Source organism: Coregonus lavaretus (assembly GCF_964263955.1).
Source record: "Coregonus lavaretus genome assembly, contig: HAP1_SCAFFOLD_434, whole genome shotgun sequence".
Taxonomy (NCBI): domain Eukaryota; kingdom Metazoa; phylum Chordata; class Actinopteri; order Salmoniformes; family Salmonidae; genus Coregonus; species Coregonus lavaretus.
Genome location: NW_028163652.1, coordinates 333,700 through 345,451, shown reverse-complemented (window position 1 = coordinate 345,451; position 11,752 = coordinate 333,700). Strand labels below are relative to the sequence as shown.

The 11,752-nt window shown below is 42.6% G+C and overlaps 1 protein-coding gene across 1 annotated transcript; it reads left to right on the top strand.

Moving 5' to 3' along the window:
* Positions 1–4,415: 4,415 nt before the first annotated feature.
* Positions 4,416–9,799, top strand: LOC311117915 (NLR family CARD domain-containing protein 3-like; the record flags this gene model as incomplete). Its single annotated transcript, XM_084192812.1, has 3 exons — positions 4,416–6,178; positions 6,471–6,645; positions 9,114–9,799. Coding segments are annotated over 3 exons (2,454 nt in total), but the record flags the coding sequence as incomplete, so codon positions are not given.
* Between the last annotated feature and the right edge of the window lie 1,953 nt (positions 9,800–11,752).

The following is an 11,752-nucleotide window of genomic DNA, read 5'->3' as shown; positions in this document are numbered from 1 at the left end:
CAATCAAGCAGGAGAGACCAGCCTCCCCTGTACCCAGCTGTGTGTCCCTGAAGAGTGACCAGTCTATGGAACCTCCTCTATTCTTCAGAGAGGGAGACTTTTCTAGTGAACAAAGGTAAGAAGAACTCATGGGTCATGGTCAGTGAGTTAAACAACACTGTCTCTAGTCATTTCTCCTCTCCCATTTTACCATTTATTTTTGTTGTTTTCATAATCCATAGGCTAATCTTTTTTTCCATTTTCATAGTCCTGAAACAATATTAAACAAACACAACATTCCCTCCCTGTGTGTGTGTGTGTGTGTGTGTGTGTGTGTGTGTGTGTGTGTGTGTGTGTGTGTGTGTGTGTGTGTCTGTCAGTGAGTGTGAGCACTCCCTGGATGTGGAGATGTAATCTCTATCCTGATTGCCAAGTCACTTTTATCCCTACCTACATGTACATATTACCTCAATTACCTCAACTACCTGGTACCCCTGCACGTTGACTCAGTACTGGTACTCCTTGTATAGTCTAGTTATTACCTCAACAACCTGGTACCCCTGCACATTGACTCAGTACTGGTACTCCTTGTATATAGTCTAGTTATTACCTCAACAACCTGGTACCCCTGCACATTGACTCAGTACTGGTACTCCTTGTATATAGTCTAGTTATTACCTCAACTTCCTGGTACCCCTGGACATTGACTCAGTACTGGTACTCCTTGTATATAGTCTAGTTATTACCTCAACTACCTGGTACCCTGCACATTGACTCAGTACTCCTTATAGTCTCATAATTGTTATTTTATTATGTTACTATTTCCTTTTTTTATTTAGTGAATTTTTGTGATTTTTTAACTCTGCATTGTTGGGAAAGGGCTCGTAAGTAAGCATTTCATGGTAAAGTGTACCACTGTTGTATTCGGCGCATGTGAGAAATACAATTTGATTTGATTTGAAGCTCATGCGCAGAAATACGTCATTGGGTCTAATGGTCGTCTTGTGTTGAACTGCACATGTGCAGGCCGTCAAATCAAAGGCACTCCTTCGATATAAAGTTGTTTATGACTAACATGAAAATGTGTCAGTTTGTTAAACTACTTAAGACAGAACATTTTCAAAATTAACAACTAAGGAAGTCATTTTTACCTCTCATTGACTTCTTAAACCCCAAACCCTGGCCTGGTCTGCTTCATATGTATTCCCAGAATACATTTTTTACATCAGCAGTTGTCACAAAGTGCTTATATAGAAACCCAGTCTAAAACCCCAAAGAGCAAGCAATGCAGATGTAGAAGCACGGTGGCTAGGAAAAACTCCCTAGAAAGGCAGGAACCTAGGAAGAAACCTAGAGAGGAACCAGGCTCTGAGGGGTGGCCAGTCCTCTTCTGGCTGTGCTGGGGGGAGATTATAAGAGGATATGGCCATTAAGGCCAGATCGTTTTTCAAGATTTTAAAATGTTCATAGATGACTAGCAGGGTCAAATAATAATCACTGTGGTTATAGAGGGTGCAACACGTCAGCACCTCAGGAGTAAATGTCAGTTGGCTGTTCATAGCCAAGCATTCAGAGGTCAAGACAGCAGGAGTGGTAGAGAGAGAGAAGGAGAGGGAGAGAGAGAGAGAGAGGGTCGAAACAGCAGGTTCGGGACAAGGTCGCACGTCCGGTGAACAGGTCAGAGTTCCATATCCGCAGGCAGACCAGTAGAAACTGGATCAGCAGCACGACAAGGTATCACGTCCGGTGGAGCATGTATCGATACTGATAGGATCGAAAGAAGGGGAGCGCTGCTCTCTGATCAGTTTTCTCCATTAAAATCTTTCCTTAACATTATAATTATTTCACAATACTGAACACGGATCAGCTTATAGAAAGATATTTCTTCCTACGGCTGCAAATATTGAGGTAGTTTATTCTTGTGCTTACCCAATAAAAATGCACCAAATCACAGATTCGGCACATCATTGTGCACATGTTAAGCTACACATCATGAAATATATTGATACAAATTACAGACAGTAGTCTACAAGTAGCAAAATAAAACTCAATTAATTGAACATTAAATGTATTTCAATATGATTGAAATAGCACTATAGCCTGCTGTTTATAATTTAATGTAGTTATCTCGGTTTTCATTTTAAGCAAATTTGTATAAGTCCCTTGTTTGAATCAATTGCAAAGACATTGGCAACTTTGTATTTGTACTCAACTTTGTTCTGAATTTATCGGCGGTCACAAAGAGACGGATAAACCATGTGATTCTATGTTTAGCGGAGATCTTCTGTGTATAAAGTGACGCGGGAGGGCAAAAAAGCATCTAACGACGCACTTGGCTGTTCTACAAGTGGTCTGAGGCGGGTGTTAGAATATGAGCGTTTTCAAGTGTAACGTTAATAATGATGGTTTTGGGAAACAGCTCAGAGATTTAACAATGCTCCTACAAAGATTCCAACGATGAACTTGGCCTTAAAATGCTTTTGGGAAACCAGTCCTGGATAAGAACATCTGCTAAATGACTAAAATGTCAAATGTAAATGTTTTACATACAGATCTCATATTACTGTATTGAATGTTGTACATGTGTACAGTTCTTTATTACAAATGTCGTTATTTGTTACATTTGACTGTAAAACCTAGCAGTACTACTTATTTCTCTGGGAGTCCAGCAGATATATATTATTACTGTGTAAAACCTAGCTAGATATTTAGCATTTTGCAACAAAAAAAAACATTATTTGTATCTGAAATTAAACCATCAAGTGATTTTCTATATCAGCAGTTGTCCCAAAGTGCTTATATAGAAACCCAGTCTAAAACCCCAAACAGAAAATGCAAAAAAAAACATTTGTCTCTTTGAAATGAAGCCATTAAGTGATCGATTTTAAACAAATACATGTCTGTCATTGAACAACCCCATACCATGATTAGATAGTGAAAAAACACACCAATCTCTTTCATAATTTCTTTAAACTATAAAAGCTAATTAACCAACATTTCTTAAAATGGCTTTTTGGAATGAAACTCTTTCTCTGTTTCCCCATCTGAGCTCAGAGTAGATGAGAGACGTAATGTTTGTCTCTGTTGTGTTGAAGCCCAATCAAGCAGGAGAGACCAGCCTCCCCTGTACCCAGCTGTGTGTCCATGAAGAGTGACCTGTCTATGAATCTTCCTATATTCTTCAGAGAGGGAGACTTTTCTAGTGAACAAAGGTAAGAAGAACTCATGGGTCATGGTCAATGAGTTAAACAACACTGTCTCTAGCCATTTCTCCTCTCCCATTTTACCATTTCTTTTTGTTGTTTTCATAATCCATAGGCTAATCGTTTTTTCCATTTTCATAGTCCTAAAACAATATTAAACAAACACAACATTCCCTGTGTGTGTGTGTGTGTGTGTGTGTGTGTGTGTGTGTGTGTGTGTGTGTGTGTGTGTGTGTGTGTGTGTGTGTGTGTGTGTGTGTGTGTGTGGTGTGTGTGGTGTGTGTGTGTGTGTGTGCACTCCCTGGATGAGGAGATGTAATCTCATGTTTTGTCCACAGAAACCAACAGGAGAGATCAGAGTCAGAGATTCTCAGTGGTCAGTCTTCCCAGAGTCATCAAACAGACCTCGCCTCCATATTCAGTGTATGTGCTCCTGTTATGTACATTTGTTTTTGTTTACCTCAAGTAAAGTTGATCTGTCAATCATTCATTGATGTGTTAATGAGAAAGCATTTAGTCTCTTGCATAACTTATTTACTTGATTAATTTCAGTTGCTTGAAGAAAATATTATAACATTTGTGAAGAACGAGCTGAAGATGTTCAAGAGGATTCTTAGTCCAGAACTCCCAGAAGGCTTTGAGAGTCAGAAGCAGGATAAGGAAGTGGTGGATGCTGAAGATGAGAAGCAGGAGAGCAGTGCCAGAGAGGGGGCTCTGAAGATCACACTGCACGTCCTGAGGAAAATGAAACAGAAGGAGCTTGCTGACACATTGGAGAAAAGTAAGAGCTGTCAGCCTCATGTTGAATGCTGTTTTAGAACATTTAAAATATGTAGCTAAAGTAGCTGTGTAACTCAATGATATTGTAGCAGCCTTAACACAACACCTAGTGACCTCATCAAGTAGCAGCAGGGATGTGTTGTGTTGATTAATTTAGACAGGAGAGAGAGAGAGAGAGAGAGAGAGAGAGAGAGAGAGAGAGAGAAAGAGAGAGAGAGAGAGAGAGAGAGAGAGAGAGAGAGAGAGAGAGAGAGAGAGAGAGAGAATTAATAATACCATCAATAATAATATAATCAGTCACACCTTTCTGTAATGCATTATGAAAACATTTACAGATTTATACAGACAGTTAAGAGAATAAATTATTACTATTTAAACTTTATAAAACATTCTTACAATAGTGTAGCCATTAAAACAGACATAATATTAATATCATCTGTGTTATTTCTTCATTCAGATGAGCTTGCTGTGATTTGCCAACGTGAACTCAAATCTAATATAAAGAAGAAGTTTCAATGTGTATTTGAGGGGATCGCTAAACAAGGAAACCCAACACTTCTCAATAAGATCTACACAGAGCTCTACATCACAGAGGGTGGAACAGGAGAGGTCAATAATGAACATGAGCTGAGACAGATTGAGACAACAACCAGGAAACAAGCAAGACCAGAGACTGCAGTCAAATGTAACGACATCTTCAGACCCTTAACTGGACAAGACAAACTTATCAGAACTGTGCTGACAAAGGGAGTCGCTGGCATTGGAAAAACAGTCTCTGTGCAGAAGTTCATTCTGGACTGGGCTGAAGGAAAAGCAAATCAGGATGTCCAATTTGTATTTTCATTCCCTTTTCGGGAGCTGAATTTGATGAACGGGGAAAAACACACTTTGATTGAACTTCTCAATCACTTCTCAATGGAAACCAAAGAATCAAGAATCTCCAACTACGACAAGTACAAAGTTTTGTTCATCTTTGATGGTCTGGATGAGTGCCGACTGCCCCTAGACTTCCAGAAGAACAAGATCTGTTGTGACGTCACAGAGTCAACCTCAGTGGATGTTCTGCTGACAAATCTCATCAAGGGAAATCTGCTTCCCTCTGCTCTCCTCTGGATAACTACCCGACCTGCAGCAGCCAATCAGATCCCTTCAGGGTGTGTTGACCAGGTGACAGAGGTACGAGGGTTCAATGACCCACAGAAGGAGGAGTACTTCAGGAAGAGATTCAGTGATGAGGACCTGGCCAGCAGAATCATCTCACACATAAAGACATCAAGGAGCCTCCACATCATGTGCCACATTCCAGTCTTCTGTTGGATTTCTGCAACAGTCCTTGAACACATGTTGAGTACAGACAAGACAGAAGAGATGCCCAAGACTCTGACTGAGATGTACTCACACCTTGTGGAGTTTCATACCGAACAGAAGAAGGAAAAGTATCTTGGGAAAGAAGAGACAGGTCCACACTGGAATAAAGAGAGCATTCTGTCACTGGGAAAACTGGCTTTTCAACAGCTTGTGAATGGCAATCTGATTTTCTATGAAGAAGACCTGAAAGAGGCTGGCATTGATGTCAATGAAGCCTCAGTGTACTCAGGATTGTGCACGCAGATCTTTAAAGAGGAATGTGTGCTGTACCAGGTCAAGGTGTACTGCTTCGTGCATCTGAGCATTCAGGAGTTTCTGGCTGCTGTATATGTGTTCCTCTCATTCTTCAACAACAATGAGAATCTAATGGCCGAACCGCAAGTTACTGAAGTTACTGTCTACAAGAGTGCTGTGGATAAAGCCTTACAAAGTGAGACAGGAAACCTGGACCTTTTCCTCCGCTTCCTTCTGGGCCTCTCACTGAAGTCCATTCAGAAGCACTTACGAGGTCTACTGACAAAGACAAGAAGCAGCTCACAGAGCCATGAAGAAACAGTCAAGTACATCAAGGAGAAGATCAGGGAGAATCCCTCTCCAGAGAGGTGCATCAATCTGTTCCACTGTCTGAATGAACTGAATGACCATTCTCTAGTGGAGGAGATCCAAAGCTACCTGAGATCAGGAAGTCTCTCAGAAGTCAAACTGTCACCTGCACAGTGGTCAGCTCTGGTCTTTGTGTTGCTGACTTCAGAAAAGGAGCTGGATGTGTTTGACCTGAAGAAATACTCCAGATCAGAGGAAGGTCTTCTGAGGCTGCTGCCAGTGGTCAAAGCCTCCAGAGCTGCTCTGTGAGTACATAAAATGACATTTAAGTACTAATCATCAGGAAGAAATATTCAGTTTAGAGAAAAATATATATTATAATATGTATATAATTTATTATATTATATTGAAAAACTTACTGAATCAATGCATTGATGTTCACATTAGTATAACAATATGACCATACAATTCTAGGAGACGGAAGATTAATCTATATGTTGTTTAAGAGAATAAACCAAATGCATCTGCCAATGTCCTTCTACACTACTGGTGTTAAATTAACAGTGTGTTTGTGAAATCATTATGATCTCTTTGCAGGCTGTCAGGCTGTGGACTCACAGAGAAAGGCTGTGCTTCTCTGGTCTCAGCTCTGAAGTCAAACCCCTCACACCTGAGAGAGCTGGATCTGAGTAACAATGACCTGAAGGATTCAGGAGTGAAGCTGCTCTCTGCTGGACTGGGGAATCCCCACTGTAAACTGGAGACTCTGAGGTCAGTATTCCTGTAGTTGGTCAACAAGTGATAACTGTTCACCAGATCCACATGTGTTTACCAGGCGAACATAGTCCACACCATATGTGTTTGGACAGTGAAGCTTACAGTTTTACATTTGGTGCTATGCTCCAGCATTTTGGATTTGAGATAGAATGTTTCATATTAGGCGACAGTACAGAATGTCACCTTTTATTTGAGGATATTTTCATACATATCTGTGTTACTGTTTAGAAATGAAAGCACTTTATGTATCTAGTTCTTCCATTTGAAAAAGTCATAATAATTTGGACATATTCACTTATATTGTATTAAAGTAGTCATAAGTTTAGTATTTGGTCCCATATTCCTTACCTGCAGTGATTACATCAAGCTTGTGATTCTACAAACTGGTTTAATGCATTTGCAGTTTGTCTTGGTTGTGTTTTGGATGATGTTTTTCCTAATAGAAACTGAATGGTGAATAATGTCCTGTCATTTTGGAGTCACTTCACTTGTATTGTCAGTAAGAATTGAAGATGTTACTGAACACTTCTACATTCATGTGGATGCTACCATGATTATGAATAATCATGAATGAATCGTGAATGATGATGAATGAGAAAGTTACAGAGGAACAAGGATCATACCCCCTCTGTTATTGGTAATGGTGAGAGGTTAGCATGTTTTGTTGTAGCCTCTGTAACTCTCTCACTCATTATTATTCATGATTCATTCATGATTTTTCTTAATCATGGCATCATCAGGATTAATTTAGTGGTGTTATTAAACATGTTATCTACTCACTTAGACAGAAAATTACTCCAGTCATCATCCACCATTCAGTTACTATTGGACAAATCATAACCCAACACACAACCAAAACAAACTGCAAATGCAACAAACAAGTTTGGGACCAAATACTAAACTTTTGACTACTTTAATACACTATAAGTGAATTGGTCAGAATATTTATGACTTCTTCAAATAGGGGGACACACACACAAACACACTGGACACACACACACACACACACTCACACTGGACACACACACAATGGATAGACAAACACACAAACAGTGGACACACACACACACACACACACACACACTGAACACACACAGAAACACACACACTGGACACACACACACTGGACAAACACACACACGATGGACAAACACTGGACAAACACACACACTGGACAAACACACACACACTGGACACACACACAAACACACTTGACATACACACACACACACACACACACACTGGACAAACACACACATACACACTGGACACACACACACACACACACACACTCACTCATACTGGACACACACACACAATGGACAAACACACACACTGGACAGACAAACACACAGACAGTGGACACACACTCACACACACACACACACACACACACACACACACACACACACACACACACACACACACACACACAAACACATTGAACACACACACAAACACACACACTGGACACACACAAACACTCACACTGGACACACACACACTGGACACACACACAGACAAACATTCTTACCACCGCTTGTACACACACACACACACACACTGAACACACACACAAACACACACACTGGACCCACACACACACACATGACACACACACTGGACACACACACAGACAAACATTCTTACCGCCGCTTGTACAAAGTTATATGCTGAATGTGTGTGTGTGTGTGAGTGTGTGTGTGAGTGTGTGTGTGTGTGTGTGTGTGTGTGTGTGTGTGTGTGTGTGTGTGTGTGTGTGTGTGTGTGTGTGTGTGTGTGTGTGTGTGTGTGTGTGTGTGTGTGTGTGTGTGTGTGAGTTCAGGTGTATCCCTCAATGACTGTCTGTTCTTCTGCTTACCGCTACAGTGTGGAACATGGTGGAGAGAACACAATGAAACCTGGACTTACAAAATGTGAGTGTTGACTGCTGTGAAGAATATGACTAAGAATAAGTCTTAATTCAAGTGAAGTCAAAGTCAAAGACCACCATCATTACTTACTTGGTCATATTAAATATCAGCTGTAGTTCTACAGAAGCACAAATCAGGGACACCAAAGTTTACAAAGAGTTGCTTTGACAATGTGTGTGTCTGTGTGTGTGTGTGTGGTGTGTTCCTGTTACGTTAAAAATGTGTGTGTGTGTTCATGCATGAAAGTGTGAGTGTGTGTGTGTGGTGTGTTTGTGTTACATAAGACATGTGTGTTTGTGTTCATGCATGCATACAGGTGTGTGTGTGTGTGTGTGTGTGTGTGAGTGTGTAATTAATGGGAATAAGTGTGTTTTATATTACCATACAGTATAACATATGATCATGGAACAAATCTTAAGTTACCTTAACTTCTCCTTTTGATACCTAGAAACATCTACATTAAATGAATTTGTGAAAAGTGAGTTAACATTCTAATGTGAATGATGATGATTTCTAATATTGTGTCTGGTTTCATCCATCAGATGTCTGTGATCTCACACTGGACCCAAACACAGTAAACAGACACCTCTCTCTGTCTGAGGAGAACAGAAAGGTGACATGGAGGACAGAGGAGCAGCCGTATCCTGATCACCCAGAGAGATTTGTGGTCTATAGACAGGTGCTGTGTAGAGAGGGTCTGACTGGGCGCTGTTACTGGGAGGTAGAGTGGAGTGGGAACATGGCTGAAATAGGAGTGACATATAAAGGAATCAACAGGAGAGGAAGGGGTGATGACTGTTGTCTTGGATCCAATGACAAGTCCTGGAGTCTGTTCTGCTCTGACAACAGTTACAGAGCCTGTCACAATAAGAAGTCCACTCCCATAGACGTCCGCTCCTCCAGCTCCCACAGAGTAGGAGTGTATCTGGACTGGCCAGCCGGCACTCTGTCCTTCTACAGAGTCTCCTCTGACACGCTGACCCACCTGAACACATTCCACTCCACATTCACTGAGCCCCTCTATCCAGGGTTTGGGGTTCATGTTGACTCCTCAGTGTCCCTGTAAATAATAACCATGGTAACACTGACACACACACTGAACACACACACTGGACACACACAAACACACACACACACACACACACACACACACACACACACACACACACACACACACACACACACACACACACACTGAACACACACACTGGACAAACACAAACACACACACACACACACACATACACTGAACACACATACTGGACACACACACACACTGGACACACACACACACTGGACACACACACACACTGGACACACAAACACACACACACACTGGACACACACAAACACACATGACACACACACACAAATACACTGGACACACACACACTGGACACACACACACACTGGACACACGCAAACACACACACACACTGGACACACACACACACACACACACACACACACACACACACACACACACACACACTGGACAAACACACACACTGGACACACACAAACACAAACACACACAATGGACACACCCAAACACACACACACACACACACACACTGGACAAACACACACACTGGACACATACACACACTGGACACACACACACACACACTGAACACACACACTGGACACACACACACACTGGACACACACACACACTCTACAAATACACACACACACACACACACACACACTGAACACACACACTGGACACACACACACACTAGACACACACACTGGACACACACACACACTGAACACACACACACACACACTGGACACACACACACCGGACACACACACACATATACACTGGACACACACACACACCGGACACACACACACACACACACACATACACTGGACACACTCACACTCTAGACACACACACACACACACACACACACACACACACACACAAACACACACACACACACACACACACACACACACACTGGACAAACAGACACACACACACACAGGACACACACTCATACACACTGGACACACACACATACACACTGGAAACACACACACATGACACACACATACACACTGGACACACACACACACACACAGGACACACACACAGGACACACACACACACTGGACACACACACACACACACTGGACACACACACTCACACACACTGGACACACACACACACACACACACACCTGACACACACACACACACACACAGGACAAACACAGGACACACACACAGGACACACACACACACACTGGACACACACACTGGATACACACATACACACACACACCTGACACACACACACACACACACAGGACACACACACTGGACACACTCACACACACACACACACACACACACACACACACACTGGACACACACACACACACAGGACACACACACACTGGACACACACACACACACTGGACACACACACACACACCTGACACACACACACACAGCACACACACACACACTGGACACACACACACACACACACACACACACACACACACACACACACTGGACACACACACTCACACACACTGGACACACACAAACACACACACACACTGGACACACACACTGGACACCCACATACACACTGGACACACACACGACACACACACATACACACTGGACACAAACACGACACACCCACATACACACTGGACACACACACGACACACACACACACACACTGGACACACACACACACACTGGACACACACACACACACCTGACACACACACACACAGCACACACACACACACTGGACACACACACACACACACACACACACACACACACACACTGGACACACACACTCACACACACTGGACACACACAAACACACACACACACTGGACACACACACTGGACACCCACATACACACTGGACACACACACGACACACACACATGCACACTGGACACACACACACCTGACACACACACACACACAGGACACACACACTGGACACACACACACACTGGACACACACACACACACTGGACACACACATACCTGACACACACACACACAGGACACACACACACACTGGACACACACACACACACACACACACACACACACACACACACACACACACACACACACACTCACACACACTGGACACACACACACACACTGGACACACACACTGGAAAAACACACTC